Consider the following 25537-nt stretch of genomic DNA (forward strand, 5'->3'; position numbering starts at 1 on the left):
GAGATCCCAAATGGTTTTGCTTTATTGGATTATCCTCTATGCTGTTCTTTTCCATTGCTGGAGCCAACTGAGAGCTGACTGTATGGATACAGGAAGAATGATGGGTGGCTTTGAGCCAGGGGTAGCATATCTTATTGAAATGTGGCTTCTTAAGTACGACAAGTGTATTTATCTTAATTCTGACTTGACATTATGTATTCTGGTCTCATTTTGTGGGTTTCAACATTACACTAGAAACAGAACAAGAACATCTTGAATGACAATCCAAGACTTAAATAGTGCAAACTGAGATCCCTTGCCAAATTTCCCTCTTGCTCCCACTGAAATAGCTTTATGCACTGCAGTGGCTATGACAAGGGAAGGTGAAACTGTTGGAGTGGTTTGCTCAGTTGGTTTCAGTTTGCAGTGGGGGACAAACAGCCTGTGTGCACACAGGAGGCTGTGCTGCACAAAGATCTAACTCAGACGCGGGGCCTTCAGCCAAGAGGATTTTGAAGTGCCTTCTTCATTTAGTGTTTATTTAGTTTTAGGATCCCTTTCTAATAGCATCAGTTGAACCACAGGCTGGCAGGGAACTTATGAGGCGGAATCTGAGCCTTGCCATCAGACCCCTCAATCTCCAAGAGTATGGAGCAATTACTTAATTATATTACTTTAGTGGTTCATTCAGCTGTGCCAGTTTGACTGGGGTCTTTTCAAATGAACGAGCCAGACCTTGAAGAACTCAGACTTTGGGAAAGAAAGGTCTGTTAAGACTAAAGTGGAAACAAGTATATCCTCATCCGTAGTCCTGCTGCTTCTTCCGTCAGGTGGCCTTAGCCTGGTTACAAGGAAGGGAAGCTGGGCACGTTAATATGTGTTTGAACCTATCTACAAGGTTGATGTTGCAGGGATGAATGGATGAGAAATAGTGTTGCATTGTGTCTTAGCCTTATTTATGTCACTGATCAGATGTAAGTGACAGATTGCTGGGTCTCATGATATTCAATATTGCAGATGAATGAAATGTGGAATCCTAGAGATTAAACCCAAACCAGATTCTATCTAGTGGCTAGGCAGTTTCAAGCACTGGGCAGAGACTTGTGATGCTCTGGAACAGCCACAACCACTGAAACACTTTTTGAATGCCCATCGCACAGGACAGCCACACCAAAAGTTCCTTACACCCTGGGGTGACCTTAGTCCATCACAGAGAGGAAGGCCCATTCAGCATGAATGACAACTCCTTGACTTGGGATCAAGGAGCTGATTAAAATGAAGATGACCCCAACACAACAGGGTGATCTTGCATCTCTATGCCCTGCCCACTTCTTTTGTGCTTATGTACACTGATATGCTAGAAAACTGCCATTTTATCTAATTTATTTTCTGGAGTACCTTCTTATAACCCTCCTCTGTTTTTCTGCTCTGTGCAACACTTTAATCTTTTCTTTGGGGTTGATGAGCTCAAGATAAGAAGCAATTGTTGATATTATGGAGGTTCTGGAAGGTGCAGTGGGGGGTTTGCTTGTAGTGGGAATCTGAACTCACAGACCAGGAGGCGGCTTGGATGTGAGTGATGGAGAACTCGCTAAGTGATCATCCCAGCATCGAGGAAGTCCTCAGCCAGCCCTGGCATGCCCTGGGGTTAGGTTGGTGATCAGTTGTCCAGCAGCAGCTCTACCAGCTCCAAGACTCTCCTGGTTTGCAGGTGAAGTGGCTTGAAGCCCAGGGCCTTCGCAGAGGAGCAGAGAGGCCCTTGAGGGCAGTGGTTCCCCACCTCAGGGAGATACATGGAGGAACATGGGGAAGGCAGAACAGATGGTCCCAACCAGCTCAGATCCACCAGAAGCATTTCTTCTTCACCTTCTTGGTTTTCCGCCTTAAGTCCTGTTTCTCAGGGGCCGGGGGTTCTGCTGGGGACTTTGGTGGAGGAGATGCCTCCTCAGTTGGTTCCGCTTCCTCCAGACTCTGCAGAACTTCATGGAACCTGCCTTCCTGCTGCCGAAAGTCATACTCTACACTGAAAAACAAAGAGTGGGAGGAAGGAAAGTAAATTCATACCAGTGTGGACCGATTTAGCAACAGCAAGTGCCCAGTTGGCATGGGCTTTAAGATCAAGTCCCAGATCCTTAGTTACCTACTGGCTATGTGATGTTAGCAAGGCTTCACCACCTCTCAGAAACTCTAGTTGGTCATTTGTTGAATTGGCACCTGTAACACCTTCCTCATGGGGTTGTTATTAAGTGTAAATGAGACACGTACCGCGGCAGCCTAATGGTAGATGAATGTTCAGTAATTCTGCCTCCAGAGTCTCTCCTGCATTTATTTAAAGCTTCTCATTTGATAATATTTTTGCACATTTGTACACAAATCTGCCTCATTATTACAGTGTTAAATAATACTGAGGAATATACAATAAAGCTGACAGTTCAGTTTCCTCATCTGTGAAATAGAGATAATAATAGCACCTTTTTATAAAGGCTTTCTTTGTGATTAACACAAGGGTATTTTAAAAAGTTCATAGTTGGGGCTGGCGCTATGTCACAGTGGGTGGGATAAGCCGCTGCCTGCAGCACTGGCATCCCATATGGTCACCGGTTCAAGCCATGGCTGCTCCAGTTCTTATTGATCTCCCTGTTAATACCCTGGAAAAAAGCAGTGTAAGATGGCCTAAGTCCATGGGCCCCTGCCATCCATCTAGGAGACCCAGAAAGAAGCTCCTGGTTCCTGACTTCAGCCTGGCCCTGCCCCAGCTGTTGAGGCCACCTGGAGAGTGAATCAGAGGATGGAAGATCTCTCTCTCTTTCTCTCTCTGTTTGTCTTTCCCTCTCTCTTTGAAACTTGGCCTTTAAAATAAATAAATATATCTTTAAAAAAATTATGTAGAAAATCAAATTAAAAGATAAATTTATGTTGGTACAAAAATTTTTGAAATTTATGTGAAGTGTTTTCATGACTTTTTTGAAGATCTTTTATTTGCACTTTTTCTTAAAAAATTTTTTTGTATCCAAATGAATTTATCTTTTAATTCTTTTTTCCATGAACTTTTCAAAGTACCCTCATAGGTATAAAATGAGATAATATCCACAAAGTGCTCATAATGGTGTTTGGCATAGAGCAAGCCCACTATGTATATTAGCTCCCATTACTGTTTTTAATATCATTGTTAACATTATTACTACTAATATATTGTGACTTGCCTTTAGAATTGCTTTTCAACTCAACAATGTGTCTTGGGAGCTTTAATATTGCTCACTGAAGATATATTTCAATATTCCTCCGTTGATGGGCAGTTCCAACTTATATTTTTAATGCTATTTTACTCATGTGTATTGGACATTGATATGTGTAATGCCAGCCCCCATTGTACTGTATTGACTACCACAAAACCACAAAGGTCTGTGAGGTGAACAAGAAGCCTTTGGGGCCAGGGTCCCCAGAGGGCATGGGAGTTGGATTGGGAGCAGAAGGTCTGGCCTGTGAGGAGTGAGCACTGAGTTCTCGCCCTGACTTCTGCATCCCTGGAAATCAGGCTCATAGACCTTCCTGGCTGCTTCGGTGTCTCTCTGCTCAGTCTCCCCAGAACCTCTCAAGGGCTGGGACAGAAAGAAGGAACCCAGCTAGACATCATGCAGGCTGTGCACTGGCTCCCTCTGCTCTGATTGTCTTCTTTTCTCCCCAGCAGATTAACTTACAGAGCAGTTGTCAATGGCGGGCTCCTTATAAAAAATGCCCTTAAGCGTTAGATGTGTTTGTTGCCTGGTTTCCTACCAGAGCTCTAAGGAGGCTCAAGGATGAGAGCCAGTGTGGGAGTGCAAAGTGGAGAAGTGTGGAGTCATGAAAACAGCACGTGTTCCTTGTTTAGCCAGAAAGATGCTGAAACGTTGCTTGTAGAAGAACTGAAGTCTCCATGCTGGTTTGGTATGCAGAATGACTGGCAGAAGCCTTTATACCCAGTGAGGACTAGAAAGTGGCCATGGTTCGAGGGACACTGGTCCTTGTCCACTATTCCATGTCACTTCCCGGGTTCAGAATTAGTGCTCTGAAAAGGTAAATTGTGACTGCCTGTGTGACTAATGAAGCCCCCAAAGGTGTTGCTCACAAAACACTCTGAATTGAAGGAGATAGGCCTCAAACATCAGAAGAGAGAGGTGGCCTGTTCTATAGCCAGATTGATAGGGGGGCCAGTTCTTGGGGTGTGCTAGAGGAGGGTATCTAATTGTCTCTGTACTTTTGATAAGCTTCACCTAGATTTTTTTTCTCCCTCAGTTATTCTCTTTCTGGTCCTCCCTGTAACCCTCTATAGGGACATACTCCTGACTGGGTTAACTGCATAATGGATTAAGCATAAGCTGTATTTTTTGAGGCAAAGCTCTATGAGCAATTAACTGTGAGGTCTTACACGAGTCATTTCCTATTTTCAAGCCACAGTGTCCTCAGCTTCAAAATGAGCACAGTACCTACTTATAAGATTGCAGTGAGTTTTGAATGACATATGTGTGTACTATGTACAGCATAAAGTAGGCACTCAGTATTTAGCCAGTCATTCAACAAACATTCATTGAGCTAGGAAAGAATTGTCTCCTGCAAACTGTGCATTGCACCAAGAAAATAACATAATACAATGAAGCATAAATTCTGATTCCCCACCCCCTGCAGGTACTACGAGAATGCATGGTTCACAAGCAGGAAACATCCATAATGACAGTTCTCCTAGGTCCCTACCTTGGGTTTAAATTGATCTTCATCATAGAGTACCACATAGAAGTAGACTGAGTGCCCTCCGCTCGTTCTAGGATTCACCAAAGCTATCTGGTACAGAACATTCCCTCCCTCCCTCCCTCCCTCCCTCTTGCTCTGAGCCTGACACTGTGCTGGGTTCCAAGGAAATAATAAGCTAGATGAACCCGGATGCTGTCCTTGTGGCTCTTCCTAGTGTTCAAGATAGGTGACTAAAAAAGCAATTTCTTTCCAAATAAGCTTCACATTCTGCTCAACTATTCCTTCTTTCCAGTTCTTCATCTTTGTGCTCTAAGCAAATTATATGAATGTACACATCATGTATCAGCTGTTTTCTTCTCCTTATACGTGAATCATCTGTGCTTCATAATCCAAACAAATAACAACAAATCACCTGAATCTGTCCAGATGTACAAGTGTTCTGATAACTGTTAGAAAAAAATAGTGTTGTGGGTGATTCCAGAATGTATATAGAACTGGCAGGCCCAGGCAGAAAGCAGTCAGGAGGCAGAATGTAAACTGTATCTCATAATCACAACTGGAAGTACAGCCCAGCATAGATACAGAGCAAGGACTTTAAGTTGAACACTGCTGGGTTTGAACCCAGGCCACACCATTTGCTGGCCGGATGACTGCTGATGAAGTTTCTTTTATTACTTGGCTGAATGTGGGGTTATAACAGCTACCTCACTGGATGGTTGTATAGATGAGAGACAATAACATGAAATCACCTTGTCTGGGGCCCATTCTCTGCCCACTCCACTCTTGTTATCTAAGTCCTTTGTCTTCATATCTTAGGGGCTGCATGCCTCATCTCCTTGCTATGCCTTCTAATTGTACACCTTGTCAGCAGCATTGCTCCTCAACCCTCCCCTCAATGTATATTCAGGGAAGAATATCCTCTTTATATCTCTATGGAAACACAGCAGGGTTCCATTATAATCATTGGGATTTAGGGAGCCCTTCCACCCCCTACTCCTTGATCTTGACAGTTTAACGGGGATTGAAAGTGACTTTCTTTTCAAGGCCAGGCAAATAGCAGAATATAGAGAAGTGTGTGCACTTTGCAAAGAAATTGATTAATGTGTTTTAGGCCAAAGCAATTTATTAACATAAAGGAAAATTGTCACATTTCTTCTTATTCATCCGTTTGACAAACTACTGTTTAGTTTGGAGGAGAGGTGGAGGAGTGTGTTTTGCCCTGGTGGCAGCTGCCTTCTAAATGGGGAAGGGACCGTGCCCCTGCCTATTTGCCTTTCTTCTTCAGACTGATGGGGAAGAGGAGAGCCCATCAGCCGAATACTTAGCCAACCCACACTATGCTCAGCAACTACTTGAAAAGAAGAGTAAGTTGCCAACTTGGTGAGAATTCCAGTAAATTCTGAACAGAAGGTTTGTACATTCTGAGGATGGACTCTGCTTTGGATTTCAGCCCAGGAATCAAGGCAGTGATAACTTTTCAACCTTGCCTCCTCTTTCGCACTACCTTTTGCACTTCTTACCCTGCCATTCTTACCTTTTTTTACTATCCACATTCCGTCTAAATTCTGTATTTCATGCAAGATCACAAGGAGGAAGACAAGTGTTGAATACTTAGTTTATGCAGATCCCTGGCTCATGGTGGGGGACACATAGTAGTCAAGATGTTGTTAAGAGGCAGGGCTCATGCAGCAGCCATAAAAATGATCCCTAGAATTCAAGGTGTGGGGTTTGATCCTCCAGAGGACGTGTGGGACAAATGACCCATGTACCAGGGAAGCCCAGTTCACTGTCTGGGAAGCCCTGGAGCCCTTCCTATCCAAGGATATGTCTGAGCACAATGTCACATTGCATCTAGAAAGTAAACCTGGAGTGGATGAGAACTTTAAGATTTCCCTCTTGATGGCCCCTCACTAATCTAGCTGACAGATCAATGCTCCAAATATCACACTAGGTGAAAAGCAGAAGGACGTTTTTCTAGGTAAGTGGAAGCAGCACGAGCCCTAAGTCATGGTGTGCCTGGAAGAAGAAACAGTGAGGAGCAGATAGCAAAAAATAGGTAGATACATAAATATATAAGCCAAGAACAGAGCTAGATTATAGGTGCAGGATCTTGGCAGGACAAGCTGCAGTTGCGTGAGCCAAAAGGAGATAAAAGTTTATATAGGAACAAACAAATACAAGAAACCTCCTACCTTTATATAACACTTTTAAAATTATAAAACACTGCAGATCTGTGTTTTTATTTTATCCTCCAAGATAGCTCAGGAAGGGGGCAGCACTGTGGTACAGTGGTTTAGGCTGCTGCCTGCAGCACTGGCATCCCATACAGGTGCCGGTTTGAGTCCTTACTGCTCCGCTTCTGATCCAGCTCCCTGCTAATGCACCTAGGAAACCAGCAGAAGATGGCCCAACTACTTGAGCTCATGTACCCACATGGGAGACACAGATCAAGTTCCTGGCTTCTGGCTTCAGCGTGGCCCAGCCCTGGTCCTACTTACCTCATGTTGGGCATTAGGAATTCACATGTGAATTTTGGGAATGTGGCCCAAACATCCATTCAAAGGCACCTGGCTTCCTGACTCCCAGTCCTTTGTTTTTGCTGTTTGAAGAGGGATGACATGTTTCAGCCAAGGGCCTGGCCCCTTTGAGGGTCTTATTCTAAGGTGAAGAAGCAGCAAGAAAGAACCTGGACCACATTAGATTACACATGGTAATTTAAGTGGGCAATAATAATAATAAGAATGACTGTCATTTATCGAATGAACTTTGCATGCCAGACACTAGGCTACAAGTGTAAGTTATTTGTCTTATACGACTCATAGCTCCACAAGATAGAAATACCTTCATTTCACAAGTAAGGAAACCGAGGCAAAGAGAGGTTAACTATTTAGTAACCAAGGGCACATAGGAACAAGTGACAGCACCAAGGTTTGAACCCAAATCTTGTTTAGCCTCAAAGCTTGACACTAAGGTGTACTATGCTGAAATAATACAGTAATCTCTATCAATGTGAGATCCTGATTGCAAATGGTTTGTGTGTATTTTGGGGGAGGGTTGACCAAGGGCTGATGTTCCTGGGTAACCCCATAGACCTCAATGGAACCAGACCCAACCTGAACTTGGCTGCATTGGGGATCATTTATGGGCTAACTGACCAGCCTACTCTGTAATATCCTTTCTAGATTTGAGGGCAGCCTTAACAGTGAGTGTGCACTCCCAGAGAAGATGTCCACCACTTTGGCGGCATCTTATTCCAGGTCATATCTGAATTCAGCAGGCTAGAGTCAGGGGTTAGCTACTAATATTTCTAATGAGCAGGTGAGCATTGCCCTTTTATAAAGTGTTGATGGGTCACTGCCTCGTCCAAGCAAGTTGGCTGAGAAATGAGTGCTCGTGGTATCTCCCCAGGAATAAAACATCTTTCATTTTATTTGCTCCTTCTTTCTTGTCTCTCATTGGAGCATTTCTGTGGTCCCCATCTGCACAGAGCCCAGGTACAACACAGATTTATTGACCTCATGCAGTGTTCTTTCTTATTGAATGAGCTGTAAGAACTGATGGCTGCTGTGAAGGTGGTTTGGTTCCTGCACACGTGGATAAATCACACCACTTTGGGAAGTGCTCTAGGGGAGGATTACAGGCTGACAAACAGGAACTTTGGGGTATGCTTTCCCTCTCAATTCTGAAAGGGATATTGTTCCTAAAACTTTCTCCTAATGATCAGTTGGTTCATTGTCCAGAATACCCCTTCTTAAGGCATCGATATGCTAGCAAATCCTCGTAGAAACACAGGTCCTCTTCGTGGCACACCAATAAGCAAGGCCAAGCCGCAGAAATCTCCCCTGCTGATCACTCCCTTTGAAAGATAACTGTGTTCTGGGTTCTGTGGCTCTGTGACAAGAAAGTCTGCATGTTAAGCCTGGAGAAAAGAGTAGGTTATCTCAGAGAAATGTCACATATGTAGTCACTGAATATACAAGATTAAAAGAGAGGAAGGGACAGGAGAATCTCCTGAAACGAGGAGTTATGTTTTAGCCCTGGCTCCACTGGATCTTGGACAAATCACTTAACCCCTCTGAGTCTCATTTTCCTCATCTGTAAATTGGGGACAGAATTCTCCCCACATTTTAGAGTCATTGGGAGCCTGAAATGAGGTAATGCATGCATGTACAGTATTTAGCAAACTACTTGGCAAAGTGTCTAGTTTAACAAATGTTAATTATTATCACATTAATTTGATGGAAAAATAAAGACTGGGCCATTCTGTGGTCAGCTGTGGCTCCTGTGCCAGCAGCCACCTATTTGTTATTCCTGTGGAACCCTCAACTTGCTTGATTTTATATTTATGGAATGTGTCATCCTTTTAAGCTATTAATACATTTGAATAGGTTTCTTTTTTTTTATTGCAGATAAATTGCTGATGCTGTAAATCCTCCTTCTTTTCCCCTTACACTTTAGGGAGGAGAATAAATGGACAAAGCCTCCAAGAGAAGCAGGGAATAGGACAAGTACATGTACCTGTTAGAGAAATTCCTACCCATACCCCAGACTCTATGGCTATGTCCCAAAACAGACAATGTAAGGAGACAACATAAGCTATGCTTGTGGTTGGTTGGTTGGGGTGCTGGTGATACTGCTATGACTTTCACGTTAGAGCATTTGAAATAGGATTGCTCAGTCTGTATTGGATTTTGATGAAGGCTGCAAATGCATCAGTGATGACCAGAAAGATCTGCTGTGTGCTTCATAATTATCTTGCAGTGTGGACCTCATTGCTGGATGGAGAGAAGCTGAAAGACTGTGGCTCTCACAAGTTTACCTGGCTCTACTCTGGGAGAGCATCAAAAGCAGACAAAAGGAAAATACTAAATAATTTAAGTAGCAAGCTGGTTGCTAAACCCAGAGGACTGAGTGCATATTGCAATTTCTAGTGAAATGCCTTTTTCTCTGGTTAGGTAATAGCTTTAAGTGGCAGTCACGGCCAACGCCCTGTGGCCAAACAGCTTACAATAGAAGGAAACTCAAAGAAGGGCTCTCAGCACTACATGACCTCAGGTGGCTTACTAGCTCCCCAGAGCCTCTCTCTCTCCTAGGGAAGTTGATGTCCTTGTTTTTCTCCTGTAGGATGCATGTTGAGGCTCTGGCCCATGTTCCAGGGAGCCTCCTCATCGTATGGTCTCAGTGCCAAAACTGCGAGGGGGAAACACCAGGAATGAAAATTCTAGTTTCTAGATACAAAGGGAGGCTCTTGCAGCAGATTTTCTTTTGAATATTTTCCTTTTGAATATCCAGAAGTTCTGCTCAGTCCGATGCACGTGGATTTTAACAGCAGAGGCATTGGTAATGATGAAAAAGCAAGCGGAGGTGGTTTGCAGAGTTTGAGGATAGGAGAGATTGGCTGAGGAGGACTGGGGCCATGTTTAGATTCATGCCCTGCCTTGGCTCACAAGCCAAGGAAATGACTGAATTCCTCTCCCAAAGGGTATGTGATGGTAATGGGCAACACTTGGCATACCCATCCCTGCCAGGTGTCTACAATCCATCCTCCAGGACTCACCAGGAGCAGCGCCTCACATGGGGGCTTTTGGCCAAGGAGCAGAATTGGACTTAATTGGTCTTAATTGGAGGAGAAATGTCAGCCTGGATTGCCCATCAGTTCCTGATCTCCAATAGGGCCCGAGGAGCTGGAAACGTAGGAAGAATGAAAAGCTGCAGATGAATCCCGAAGTACAGTGGCCTGAGAGAGGCTCACTTTCTCTTCTCACTGGAAACAGGAGATATCCGAAGGCACACTCACTCCAAGAAAAATCCCGTGTTCTCTGTCTCCCCTTTCCTTTGCCTCCATTCTCACCTGCACCCTGCTTGTATAATTAGCTGTATCTATGCCTAACCCTAAAATCAAAGCCAAGCACAAAGGTAACTCATCTTTCCACGAATGCATTTGAAACAATAGCTATTCTCTGGGCTATTTGATAAGCAAGAATTTTCCACTCATCTTCCAAGATCCTGAGTTTACCTAATTCATTGATCCTCAAGCCTCCTTGAAATCAGACTTTCTCAGGTGACTTGCTTCAGCTGCAGGTTCCTATCCTCTACCCACCCCTCTGATCTGTCAGGTCTGTGGGTAAAGCCTAGTAACCACTACGAATGGAGACCCGGGGGATCTGGCACAGCTGGTCTGTGATTAGGCTTTGAGGATATATATGGGCCCTGCACTGTCAACACAAAGCTTCACCATGCCCTTGATTGAGTAGAATTCAAGCACTGATACCCATCGAATGGGTCTGGCCTCTGTGGCTGGCAGGAAGACAAAGCTGAGTTCCATGATTCTAGTGTTGCCACTGCCAATTAAGAGTTGCAGAATAATTCTGAAAATGCCTCACATCTCTCAACTTCAATCACCTAACCTGAATATTGTGCAAGTGCCTGACCCTGTCCAAACCTCAGTACCTTTATATGTAGAAGGGAAGTACTCTAGCTTTTCTCATATGTTTGTAAGGATTAAGTGTGAAACTAAAAGGTACTTAAAATGACCACAAAATAATAGATGCTTATTAAGTGGTAGCTCTCCTCTTATTTCTCTCCTTTTAATTGTATCCCAACAGATCTTTGCCCTCAGCTGTTGTAGTTGTAAAAATTATCAAAGACACATACACTGACCTCCAGTTAGATGTGAGTAGTTTGTGAATTATAAGAATTTGATCTAAAGGTATTCATTTCCTATTGCTGCTGAAACAAATTAACAAGAAGCTGATGACTTAACACAAATTTTATTCTAACAGTTTTGGAGGTCAGAAGTTCTGCATAGACGATGCATCCCTTGCTTTTGCCGGGTTTTAGGGACTTCCCACTTTTTTGTTTTGTGACTGCACCATTTTTATCTCTGCCATTGTCATTGTATCTCTGTCTCCGATTTTCCTACTTTCCCCTCTCCCTTACAAGAATCCCTGTGACTAGATGTACCCACTCAGAGACAATCCAGGCTACTCTCCAATCTCACATCTTGAACTAATCACATCTACAATGTCCCTTTGACCATATGAGGTCACATCTTCATAGTGCCCCCAAGTTAGGATGGGGACATACTGGTCTTTCCTACTACCCTGGGTTTTGTGTGGTATGGCAAGAAAACATGCAAGTCTAATGCTTTAATCCCCCTCCCATGGGGACATTTCAGGAGCTACTTTAGTCAGGCTGGACTTTGCCTCTCTCACCACAGCCTGTGCAGAAATACTGGGCATGATGTTGGATTAGGACCCATTAGGAACAAGGATCTCAATGACCTGTGAAAAGTTCAATATGCTGCCTGAGTCAGCAGAGGAAGAATTGATTAGGTTCCATTTTGTTGAATGTATTTTAAAATTGAAATTCCATGGATTACATTCAGTCATGATTTGATTCAGTTCAAAAGTACCTACTGAGGATGTGTGCCATGGAAACTGCCTTTCCATGATAAGAACATTTAACTAATCAAGGCCCTCTCTGTTCTCACCCAATGGTAGGAATGCACAAAAACGGTTACAATAACTTTACTTTGGGGGCATCCTAACAGTTCTCTCACGTCTCCTCTGCTTTTCATTCCTCCTCCAGTCAATATACTGGTTCCTTTCTTTGACAAGAATCGCTAGAGCATTAACTACATATTAGATGCTGGCCCATGACTTTGAGATGCTGACCATTTCCTGGAGGAAAGAAACTCATAAATCCTGCATTAGGATGCAGCAGGATCAATGGTAGAGGAATGTGAATGGCCAAGAGTCCTCCCTCAGAAAGCGTAGAAGGTTGTCCAGGGAACTGGTTTTCCTGGTAAGAGTAGGCAGTGTCCACATAATGCAGTTCAGAAAAGACATTCCAGAAAAGGGAGGGAATTTATGCAAAGGCACTGAGGCTTGAGCAGCTTCCAGCTGGATAGTTCCCTGTGCCTGGATAGCAGCTGGGGACTCCGCAGGTAAAAAGGTGGGCATTCAAGGGGCCTTGAGAAGTGAAAGGAGACAACAGGAACCAGGACAGGATTGTTTAACAGGGAAGTGACAAGACCACATGAAGGATTACATGGGATAGGGTAGAAGGGAACAGTGACCAAAAAAACCAATTAACATTCAAGACACAAATGATGAGGGTCTTTGTTGAACCAGAGGCAGAGGAGTTGGAGTGAAGGGGCTGGATTTAGCACGTAGAATCAGCAGCCAATATGATGTGTGTTGCGAAGGAGAAGAAGTCAGTGTGCCAGTGGGTTCTTACTGGAGTCATCTCATGGTCAATGTTGTTGGGGAAAATAACAAATGCAGGAAGAGAGCTAATTTTGTGCAGAGAAATCACAAGTGTGTTTTTGGATGTAGAGAATTAAGTGGAAAAGTGCTGAATTAATGGGAAATTATATAAATGTGCGTGTACCTTGAGACTGAGGTAGAGCGATGTGGGTGCCACAGAAACAAAAACTGTGAGAACAGTTGGAGCAAAAGAAAGAAGCTAGGCATGAGGAGAGGAACGACTGATTTGGTTGAACCCCAGACAGTGAACAGCTCTTCTGTTTCTTTCTCTGCTCCCTAGCGCCTTTCAAGTTTACGTGGGCAACCCCTCCCTCACCCCTCGACAATGCTGAGCTTGTGGTGTCTCGCCTGTATCTCCATTCCCTAAGTAACATGCTTGGGTGTTAGATGAAAAATTCTTCTGGGAAAGACTTTCCATTATTTCTCCTTCAAACCTGGGAACATTTTACAACAAAATCAAACTGCTTTTTCCAGAAAAGAAATGCATGATCCGTGTAGTCAAAGTCCTCCAAAGAGGCTCTGCTGACTCTATTTTTAGAGTGAATGGAAGATCAAGTGCAGAGAGATATGGCTGGAGGAACAGAGAACAGGCTGAAAGAAGGAGGAGGAGGGAGGGGGCTGGAGACGCCTCACGCCCTTGAGAAGAAGAGGAAAAGAAGACAGTTCTGGCGGGCGCCATTTTCCAAACTTCACCACTCGTTCACCACCTTTGTAGTTTTAGTGAGGTTCCCCAGCACATCTGCACAATTATTTACTTCACCTTCTTCCTCTAATTCACCTTTTAAGCTTTATAATAAAAACTATACAGAGCAGGCAATCACACTTTTGAGCATGGAGACCCACATCAGTTTCCAAAAAATATGTAAGAGGATTAATTTTAAAAGTTGAAAATTCCCATAAAAAATTAAAAATCATCACATTCCAGCTAGGTATTGTTACTTGCCAAAGGTGTGAACCTGAAACCCATTCTGTCTTCACGAAGAAATACGGTAAGCAAGCATTAGAAAGGTTTTAAAGACATTGTAGCAGCAAACTCAGATTTCCCCTTCTAGGTGTTCAGAGGCTTAAGATACATTTGAAAAGAGAATAATTTTCTCAGTGAGTCATTCAGTGTTATTTAATCTGGGTTATCACTGATGGCATTCACTCAACTCACCCCATCTTCCCAGGATTCATGCTAAGGAGAAGGAAGAACAGTGAATGGGGACCTAACAACCTGGGAGCACCTCTGGTTTTGACCAAAATCTGCACTCCCTGTCCCTTGCAGTCTATAGCAGTTAAACAAAACAAAATGGAAAACCAAAAAAACAAACTTCAAAGGAGTCCTTTCTCACTGGTCTATGGAAAACGCTGGAAACCCCAGAGAGCCACGCAGGGAATTGCTGGGCCTCGGTGTTGGCCCCACGTGTCTTGATACAAACAAGCAGCAGAGCCATAGCCCTGGGCTGATGGGGCCTGTGGGAAACACCACTTAGAAAACCTTATGTGTTGCTAACTTGGCAGCAATCTCTCCGGAGAAGGAGACCCAGTGAGCAAGCCATCATGTGCCCGTGTGCTTTATGTACAGTGACGTGCACTGGGCCCATCCATCACTGTGGAGAGAGACTGAAGCTTAACAAGGCCTGGGGATGAGTATTCCACATCACTTATTCATTAGCTTCTAAGATCTGACTTTCCAGGACACAGCGCAAGTTTGAAGTCATTTGAAATGTTAAAAAAAAAAATGACAACTCTCATCTTCCCCCTGTTACTATGACAGGAATGTTGTTCTGATCTCTTTGCTTTCATCAAATTAATTGCCCGTTCTTTCACTGTGCTTTGGATACAAGGAAATAGTTGCTGTCTGGGAGAACAGTCTGGCTTTGAATGGCAATGAAGGAGTCATGCAGACAATGCGTGTTCTTCTGGAAAGGGAGGAGTGCACGATGGTGGGCTAACCTGTCTGGGGGATGTATCTCCATTTAGAATGTTTACTTGGGATGTTTAAGTGAGTTCTAGAAAAACGAAAACATTTTCAGACTTGTTGGAAGGTCATAGTTTAGCCAGATATCATTGCTTTTCATTCAGCTTAGACTCTTAGAATGTCAGAACTAGAACAGGCCTTTGGGAACATCTACATAAAGGCTCTCAGTGCTCAGATGAGGGAACTCGGAGTCCAGAAATGACTTGCCTGAGGCCAGGTCATGCAACTCACAGCAGACTAAGAAGTAACCCCTGCCCTTTTTACTTCCATAAGCCAAATTAAAAAATCATTTGAAGGTAATAGAAGATACATCCTCTGGCTGCAGAAGAGATGAGAGTCTATCCAAAATGCAAATGGAGTTTAGTTCAAATTAATTTTTCTTGTTTATGATGAATAGTTTTTTGTTCTCCCTAGCTGTCTAGACATCTGATAATTTTTATTCTCCTGGTGATTAGAAAATTCACTTAAGGTCACAGACATAAATAAAGGAGCAAAAAGGCAAGAATTGATAAGACTTCCTACTTCCGCTTTCCAATGCTGCAGGCATTGGCCAAGATCCACTTTTCTGAGGAGGGACTTCACATTAAGGTGAAAGGCATTTTCTGTGTGCAGTCCTGTATCTTTGGTGAAGACTCCATATGAAGAGCTGACACTTTCAAAGAGAAAATGCCCATGACCCTGTCTAAGTATAAGCACCTCCTAACTTGCAGGTACCTGGTCCCTTATTAGGGTGAAATTTCAGGATTCTGCCAGAGAGGATCAGAAATTCTTTAAAGAAGACATAGGCAACCCAATTGGGCTGTACTTTGCTCAGGCTCTGCACTGCCATTTTTATTGAAGAGCGAAAAGCAATAGAGAAAGCAAAATGGTACATTTTTGTCAAACAAAATTAGATGTCATCAGCTGAAATGACTGCTTTTGACCACTTTTCACTGTGCCAACGAAAATGGGCTTCCAACTATGGGGGCATTGATCCTTCCCGTAATAACAGTAATGAGCCCTTGGATTTGTACAGGGGTTTGAAGTTACAAAAGGTATTCACCAATACTATCTCATTTGCTCCTCAAGGCAACTCTGAACAGTGATCGTTGTTCCCACTCTATGGATAAAGATATTGAGCCCATGTTATGGTAGCTGTCATGAGACTTGAAGGTTAGAACACAGATCTTGGAGGAGCGAGTGTTTAGCCTTGCAGTGAAGACAACCGTGCCTGATATCAGAGGGCTTTGGTTCAATTTCTGGTTCCCAAACCCTGGGAAGAAGCAGTGATGGATCAAATAACAGAGTTTCTGCCACCCATATGGGAGTTCTGGATTGAGTTCCCAGCTTCTGGCTTTGGGCAGTAAACCAGCTGATGGCTATCAAATTCAAAAACAAAAATAAAACTAAACTTAAAACCATGGATCTTTTGACTGCAAGTTTACCACTATATGCTGTGTCCCTTTTATCACTTACAAAAAAAAAAAAAATCAACTTTTTCTCAACAACCTCACCTTATTCCAGAAGGAAATTGTATACTTAAAATGAACACAAAATGCCCAGCACAGTTTTTAAGATGTAGTAGGTACTGGGTGTGGGAGAGCTACTGTTGAGGAAGAAGCAATGTCATAACATAATTACGATCAGGATTTGGGGTCAGAAAGATCTGCATGTGAGCCCCGAGTCTGGCCCCTTCTGTTCTGGGAAAATGCTCTACATGTGGTTGGCCCAGTGGATTAACTTCCCTGAGGATCAAAACATGCCCCTTGTAAAATGTAATTGTGCAATGATGCAAACCAGCAGGTAGGACTTACCATGAAGCCTGCACTTAGTGTTCAATGCGTGTAGGGATGATTAGATCAAAACGAGCTGCTCATGGACCTTGTAAGGAAGCAGAGTGATCCCTGCCTTAGAACCAGATGTTACCATTGCAAAAACAGCTTGTCTTTTAAGTCTCAGGTATCCAAAGGCCTCCTGTCTTTGCCTCTGCCTTGACTGTCTGCATTTCAGAGTTTATTAGCGTGTTCTGGGGACCCTCTGCCTCGACAGTGTCCAAGTACCTGTATATGATGCACGCCGTGTTCTGGCAGGTACTGCAATTGTTGAGATCTTGGCCCGTTCGATAAAAGTTGCGCCTGGAAGATAGAGCATTTGCTGGATAAATCCAGGGGCACAAGCCACATGGTACACATGCACTCTACCGGCTTGTCCCTTAGTCCCCACAGCACAGCATTCACGGAGCCCTGCCCACTACAAATAAAGCCTCCTGAGAGTCATGACAACAGGATGTCACATTTCTAGAGGGCTTCATGCATATTTAAACACTTGCAAGTTGGAGGGTTTTTTCATGCTGACCACAATGCTATGAGATGAGGGATTTTGCAAGTGAGTAGAAGGGAGATTATCAGAACTCTTGACCCTTTGTTCAGTGAATTTCTCTGCATCCCCGCAGTGCCTCCCTCTCATAATGCATTTCTGGTTCTGAACAGCAAATGCCAGTTAATTATTTCTGTCTTCTAGCCTTTTTGATGAGCTTTCGCCCTTGCTTCCTCTCAGTTTTTGGAGAGCACTTTCTGGAAGGATGAACATTCCTCACTCAAACAACTCACGCCCTCCTCCTCCCCAGACTGATGCTGAGTCACCCAGGAAAGCATTTTGTGATGTCTCTTCCCTTTGCATGATCATCTCATTTCAGTTGCTGTTAGGTAGTCAACAGTGGCCCAAGTGGTCAGTAGAGGGGAAGGTTAACAACAAGCTCAGTGGCTACTTCAGGTCCTTTGTGATAAATGCACACAGAACTAAAATAGCGGGCAAATGCAGAACTCACTAAGAGGATGGGGTAGAGGAAGCATCTGCCTGCTATCATGTTCCCCATTGTTTATTCATTTAGACTTTCATGTTTATAAAACTCATTTTTGATCCTGCTGCCTCAGCTCCCTTTCTGTAGTCTGTTCACACCTGGAGACAAAAACAAATTGCAGTGGAAACCCCTCCCCTGCCACATCCACTAAAGCCTGGAATTAAATGAAACCCAATCATAGCAAAAGCAGGTCATCCGTTATGATCTGGCACGGAACAGGACCTCACACATTTGGAGACATTTTACTAATGGAAACCAGTGCTCTTTCTCTGCCCCTGTCCTGGTAAATAAATTCACTCAGTTGGTTTTAATAGAGAGAAATTCACCTTACCCTTCGGTGAGAGCTCGGGCTTTCTCCAAGTCTTGAATTACATTCAAAAGGACTTTAATTTTCTCTTGGTTCGAGTGCAGAGATTCCTCCACGGATTGTAGACGGCCTTGGAGGTCGCAGAGTTCACCCCTTGCCAGGTGAATTTGATTAATGTCACTAATCTCCCTGTTGGTCTGAAGTTTGGCCGCGTTCCTTGGAAGAGAGGGTGGGGGGTGATCACTTCCCGGACAGTTTTCAAACACCGGGGTGTCTGACTCGGTGGGGTTTTTTGCCATCTGCTCCTGACACATGGGTGCAGATTTGGGTGCACTGTTAGTTTTGAGTGACCCTGGGTCCTGCTGACTGTTACTGGATGAAGGACAGTCGGGGGCTCTTGCTGGATGGCCTGGCTGGCTGTGGGAGCCTGGTGAAGGGGAGCTGTGAGTTCGTGGTGGGGAGCGAATGCACGTTTCCTTTGACTGATAGGACAGTGAGCCAAGGTCTTTGTCATCAGAGTTGTCTTTGGGCAAAAGCAATTCAGGTTGAAGTTTTCCTGTGCCTGATGTGTGATTGGCACCGCTGGTGGCATTTATGCAGGAGGGGGATCTTTCGGAATCCGATGGCAGCATCCTTCTCCCATCACTTGGACACATGTCAACCAAAGTGGGTATGGTGTTGCTCATTCCAGCTGACCTGTCTGGGCTGAAGGAAGGACTGTGATAAATATCATCTGGGACCTGAATAGCAGCTGTTGCTTTCTCGGAGGCCCTCCAAGTACCTCCTTCCAAGCATATGGTAACAGGCCCATTGCTTTGCACCTTGGACACTCTAGGGAGAAAGGGATGGGACATCTTGACTCTTTGAGGCCCATCCTCAAGATGCTGAGCCAGCCTTAGGTAGGCAAGATCAGGAGACACAATATCCTGTTCAGAGAGGTTGCCGTTGACCTGGATGGCACTTTGGGACGCTGTTGGCATTTCCACCAGAGACTTGCTGGCTGTGAGCTTCTTCCTTTTGAAAACTGGGAAATGCTTCCTGAGACTGGGAGAGGTCTGGATCGCCATGTTCCGAAAGCCCCCTGCCTTCTGGGGCCTGGGGAAGGAGAGCGAGTAGGTGGGGGGGTGATGGTGCCTGGCTGTCTGTGTCCTCCCCATCACAGCTGGGTCCTCAGGAGTTTGGACTTCGACCTCGGCTAGGCCAGTTGGATTCTTAGTGGTCCCATCTTCCTTGAATCTCACCTGCTGGGATTTGCTCCGACGGTGGTGAGGTTGTTTCACAAACTCCACTGACTCCAGGCTGTTACGCTTTAGAAGCACAGGTCTCACTTTCATATTTTGCTGGGCCATTGAGCCTCAGTGGGAAGGGATGGGACCATGTACTTGTCTTTGGCACATCTCCCTTAGGTCTTTGGAGCAGCATCTAATGATGGCATCTCAGACATGAAGAACTGCCGGCCCGGATGGATTCGTGCTCTTCTCTTAGAGTAGGAAACCCTGCCGGCCATTCCCAGCCTGTGGAGGCTACTTAGGAGCAATCCGTAATGCTTCCCCTGCAGTTAAAATATTATTTCATCGCAGTCATAACTGCTACATAGATAAACAATGAGTTAGGCTAACTATTAAACATCTGATCTACCCAGAGAGCTGGTAGACTGTTAATCAGGGGAGGCCGTCAGGCAGTTCTGATCCTGGAAGAAGCTTGCTGTCTTGAACAAAAAGACAACAAAAGTACCATTTAGGGGGATAGCGCCAGACTCACAATGTGTGAATTCCAAAAGAAATCTGCTACGTCTAGAACATACGGCTTCCTTTCCCGCAGCATCAATTGCCAACGTAAACCTACAAGAAACTTAAACACATCTTCTTGCCATAGCAAGTATATTGGTGGAGAAATAAATGACCCAGGGATCTGCTTCTTTGATGATGCCTAGCGCCCCCAAGGGAACCCCCCATTCTATATCAGCCAGAGCTTCCTTCTTAGGGGCCATTGTTTTCTTGCATGCTATTTCCCTCTCCTTCAGTGAGGGGAACTTATCTTCCTAAATAGCCTGACAGGCTTAGTCGGGTGTGACCAGGACAAGAGCGAGGCATCAGAGGGCATTCAGAAGTCAGAGTCCCGTCGTGGTGTCTTGGCTGAAGTTCCCACGTGGGCCAAGTGAGGCATGCCTGCAGCTTGGGGGATGCTGAGCACAGAGCCACAGCATTCACATGGTCTGAGACCAGGCAGTCCTTACAAGCAAGCAAGTGGTGCCTGAAAGGGAAAGAGACAACAGTCGCCCTTGAGAACATGGATCTGGCAGACCCGGGTTTCTCTCCAAATTCTTGCCTCCTCTCAGAGTATTGTTGAATGGAGGGCCTGGGAATAAATCGACCACACTGCCTGTCCCAGCTCACCTAATGAGCCAAGCATCTTGTGGGTACAGGAACTCGGAACAAAATACCTGTCTGTCTTCAGCCTTTCCCCCTCCCCTCCCAGGCATCATCCACCCAACTCCTGTTCCTCTGTGAAGTCCCAGCTTAAATGTCACTTCCATGGGGAGGCTTTAGAATGACTTTCCTCTCGTAGACATCCCTGGTGCTAGACCACATCTGATGTCCTATTGTACATTCTCATCTCATCCATCACAACACAAATTGTAGCCAACATGAAACAGTCGTTTGTGTTCACATTTGTTTGATGTGCTCCCTTCTCTTATGCAGGAGCTCAGGGGCTGGAGTGATCTCTTCCACTGCTTGGGTAGCCCTAGCCCTTCTTCCAGCTCCCTGCAGGTGCTCAGTGAACCTTTGTTCAAAGAGTGGGCGGCTGGACAAAGGGCAGGTCCTTTGGAAACAAAGGAGAGCCTGGGCACAGGGAGGGAAGAGGGTTGAGTATCCTGCCAGGGCACCAGCACCAGTGGATTCTCTTTGATGACTACAAGCTTCCTTAGAGACAGAATTTTCCCCTAATGTCTTCATTTTTTCTATTGCTTTTTGGGAGATTAATGTGCATGGTCTTCTCTGAGGAACATATACCTTGTAGCAACAACAGCTGCCATTTATTGAACACTTATTTTTACTGTGCTGTGGGCTTCACAGCTATTAATCATAGCAACCCGCATTTACCTAGTACTCACTAATGTGACAGGTGCTGTTCTAAGCACTTTCCTACTGTAACACTTTCACTCATTATACAGTTCCACAAAAGAGGATGCAATCATTGTCCCCATTTTACAGTTGGAGAAGCTGAGGCCCAGAAAGGTTGAGTAGCTTTCTTAAGGACATATACCTGGTAAAAAGCCAAAATCTACACCCAATCGGCCTGAGCCAAGACTCTGTGTTCTTAACCCTACACCACACTGCCTTTCTAGTATCATATTATCTCCTTTAGTCTTTACAAGTAATCTATGAGGTCTCATTATACCACTTAGATTGATGAGGAAACTGAAGCTTTAAGAGTATAAATACTCAATGGAGAAGCTGAAATTTGAACCCAAGAGCCTGTACTTCCAAAATGCATGTTCTCAGCCATGAGGTTTTGACTCTGTCCCCTTGAGACCTGCCTGGTATGTGGACAGATGATATTAATGACTTGAGTACAGGTTTAAAGATATCCAGTAGATACAGGGAACTTGGTCTTGCAATGGCAAAGCTTAACAAAGGATTTGCTACACGTCAGAGGGATCCTAACTGCCCTGGCCCACCTCATTTGAACAAGGGTTTTAAAAGAAAATAAGAATGATACAGTAGTCCCTAGGTATTTGGACTTATTTGCGAGAGTATTTGGCTGCAGGATCCAGCCTTATCATACAGACTCAAAGCCATGCTTCTCTAGTAAGGATCCTTTGTACCAAAAAAGAATGGGAATTGTTAGTCACATCCTCCACCCTGCCATTTGCAATACCATTCAGTGGGTACACCCTAAGCTTTGTCTCTCAGTCTTTTTAACATTTATTTATTTATATGAAAGACTCTCATCTATCTCATTTATTTATTTATATGAAACACTCTCATCTGCTGGCTCACTCCCCAAATGCCTGTAATAGTTGGGGCTGTGCCATTCCAAAGCCAAAGAGCCCAGACTGCAATCCAGGTCTCCTACATGGATGGTACATGGATGGCAAGGACCCACCCACTGAGCCCTTACCTGCTGCTCTTGCACGGTGGTTGCACTTTGGCAGGAAGATAGAATCAGAAGCAGGGCCAGTATTGAACCCAGGCACTGTGATATGGGATGAGGCATCCCAAGTGCTATCTATTTTTTTTTTTTTTTGACAGAGTGGACAGTGAGAGAGAGAGAGACAGAGAGAAAGGTCTTCCTTTGCCGTTGGTTCACCCTCCAATGGCCGCCGCGGCCGGCGCGCTGCGGCCGGCGCACCGCACTGATCCGATGGCAGGAGCCAGGAGCCAGGTGCTTTTCCTGGTCTCCCATGGGGTGCAGGGCCCAAGCACCTGGGCCATCCTCCACTGCACTCCCGGGCCACAGCAGAGGGCTGGCCTGGAAGAGGGGCAACCGGGACAGAATCCGGCACCCCGACCGGGACTAGAACCCGGTGTGCCGGCGCCGCTAGGCGGAGGATTAGCCTAGTGAGCCGCGGCGCCAGCCGCCAAGTGCTATCTTAACCAACACAGCAAACACCCACCCCTGTCTCCCAGTCTTCTGCTTTCAGCAGGAATGTGCTACACAATGCCCACATCTATTTTGTATTTCTTTGCTCCCAACTGCCTTGCAAGGTTCTGAGGACTAACCCAGCAGGGGTTTGGGAGTGGGTGGTAGGTCTGAAAGAGACAAGGATGCATCTCAGATGCTGATGAGTTTCCAAGTTGCCCTCAGTCGCTATAACTAGGTGTTTCTCACATTCTGAGGGCGCCTTAGAAATGGGTTCAAACCCTGTACCTTACTGGCTGAAGGACTTGGTGTTTTGTTTTTCTTTTTTTCATTTGTAAAATGGGGATGACTTTCATGGTACAGATTCACAGGTCTGATGAGTAGTCAGTAAGACAGTGTATACTCAGAGCCCAGCAGGCAATGAGCAGTCAGTGTGTTTCCATTATTGCTATTATTATTGCCATAATCATCTGCAGCCAAGCTTCTTGGTTGTTGATGCCAGAGTATATGCTTGTGTATATTTCTGGGGAGAGGGTCTATAGCTTTCAGTAGAGATCATAACTAAGCCCAAATGGCGGATGAACAACCATCAGCAGATTTTCCAAAGCAGGTAGAGCCACTGTTGAGCAGAGTTGGAGGAACCACTTCCCACTTAGCTTCTCTGTCTAGAAATCGCTGCTGGCCTCTGAGAGCTGTATCATCAGGTAACTCTCCGAGGAGGTGACTCTGCTGGTGCTAGGGTTCTGGTTGCTTTGCACATCTTTCCAAGCAACTGCATTTGGAAATCAGTTCTATATTTCAGAGATTTTGCTTAGGATTTTTAAGTCTAGAAGGATCCAGTAGTATATCCCCTTATTCCATGAGGAAGTCCTTTCTGCATCTTCCTCCTCAAGAATTAATCAAGTAATTAAACCGGCTTGGAGACTCTAGTGACAGGGAGCTCACTAGTGGGTCCCATAGTCAGTAGTAATTATTCTTATTAGCAGTAGCAAATGTGCATTGAAAACTTACTGTTAGTAACTGCTATATTAGCATTTGGTGTTTAACCTTCAAAATGACCCTTTCTCTAGGTTCACCATTTAGCAGAGTGCACAGTGGAGATCTGAGATGGTCAGGTGCCTGAAACTGTGAGGCTCATACCCTTTGCCCTCTTAGGAGAGAGCTTAAATATCTCTATGTCTATTCTCATGGATTTCCTTTCCTAATTCTTTGCCCCCTCCTTCTCTTTAACTGTTCCTTAGCACTTCATTCTGAGAATGTTAACTCTTGCAGGCCACAATTGTCTGGAGCTGGTTTTCATCAGCACTAAAGTCTGGTGGATGTTGATTAAGTGTCAGGCATTGTGATAGGTGGTTTTGCTCTTTTCCTTAATGCTTGTGACACTCTTAGAGGCAGGTGTATCAGTCTCCCATTTTATAAGTGGAGAAACCATGATGCAGAAGGTTAAGTAATTTGTTCCAAGTTGCTCACTTGGTAACTAGTAGAGCTAACATTTGAATCCAAGGTCTGGCCCTGGAGCACAGTCTAGGGTCTTCTCTGCCTTCTCTAGGATTAGGAATCATCTTTTTGTGCCACGTCTGGCAAGCAGGTTCCATCCACATTTCTCATCTGAAAGTCAGTCATTATTCTGCTTTTAACTCTGCCATTTCTTCAGGAAATATATATACCCTCTAGATGTTTTCTTTTGATCAGTAAAAACAGGTGGTTTCCTACTTATAAAAATTATATGTCCATTGTGAAAATTCAAATAATATATAAAAAAAAAAGATGTCACCTGCTCACCACCCAGAAAAAACCTTTAGTGAGCAACAGTTTTTGTCACATTCATCTAGGTGTCTTACTGTGCAGTACCTGCACATGCATTATATGACTGAACAGGTTAATGGACAGAAACTTTTCCCTGAGCAACCTAGAGAAAGTTCTATGTTTTGGCTCTAGGGTCATATCATGCTTTTAAGTGACTACCAGGATTATACTTTCCAGTGCCATGATTTTATTAAGTAGTATTGTTTGTAGATATTTGGGTTGTTTATAAATATTTTGTATTATTAATAACATCATAAATAACTTTTTAATGTTGACTTTGGAACGCTTATCTACTTCTTGGAATAAATTTCTAGAAGATGAATTAGTAGGTCAAAATATTTGTTCATATTACCACTTTATCACTTTTCCTTACAAAAAGTTCTACTAATGTACAACCGCACCATTACAGGGAGGCAAGGCATTGTCATCAGAGCATCTTTAGCACTGGGTGGTCAGTTTATGTTGATTTTTTGTCAATAAACTAGAAGAGAAAGTGCATCTCATAGCCTTACTATGGAATTTAAGACTGGACACTTTTTTCATGCACTTACTGATTTGACACTACATTTTGTTTAGGTAAGGAGTGAAACTGAAAATCTGGATAATCAAACTAATGTAGGAACTCTTCTGTCCTAGATGGCCTAGGAAGTTTAGGAAATAAAAAGTTAAAAAAATCGCATATTTATGTTTCATCTCTCCTAAAGCCCCTCATGACCTCTGAACAAATAGGTCCAGGGAGTATACCTGGCCCTCTGGAGGCCCTTGCATTTCATAGGACTCCTAATGGTAGGGATTTCCTGGACCTTGGTGGTAAGGGCTTGCTTAATTAATATCCTGGCCAGAGTCCAGAATTGCTCTCCAGAGGTGGCTGTAGCCACCCACTGTATAACCAGCAGCTGTGGGTTATTGCTGATCTTGGCAACATTTTGTCCTACTGCCTCTTGATTATTGACTAATTGAATACAAATAAACTGTTTATATTCTAGCTATGCCTTGATCCAATTCAGGTGGTCCTCTTGCAATCAAAGTCATATAAGTAGGTTTGGAAACTTTGAACACTG

General features: G+C 44.3%; 2 protein-coding genes across 4 annotated transcripts in view; one reads left to right on the forward strand and one right to left on the reverse strand.

The window, feature by feature from the left end:
- The window catches only part of DOCK2 (dedicator of cytokinesis 2), a 430360-nt gene that overhangs the window by 210019 nt on the left and 194804 nt on the right, over nt 1-25537 (forward strand). The window lies entirely within an intron of this gene.
- Nucleotides 1668-19570, reverse strand: INSYN2B (inhibitory synaptic factor family member 2B). Its single transcript, XM_017341249.4, has 3 exons — nt 18108-19570; nt 16977-17051; nt 1668-2002 (listed from the first exon to the last, which is right to left on the reverse strand). The coding sequence occupies exons 1-3, from the start codon at nt 19430-19432 to the stop codon at nt 1816-1818; spliced, it is 1587 nt and encodes a 528-aa protein (XP_017196738.1). The 5' UTR covers nt 19433-19570; the 3' UTR covers nt 1668-1815.

Source organism: Oryctolagus cuniculus, chromosome 6 (assembly GCF_051225735.1).
Source record: "Oryctolagus cuniculus isolate XC-2025 breed Fujian yellow rabbit chromosome 6, ASM5122573v1, whole genome shotgun sequence".
Taxonomy (NCBI): domain Eukaryota; kingdom Metazoa; phylum Chordata; class Mammalia; order Lagomorpha; family Leporidae; genus Oryctolagus; species Oryctolagus cuniculus.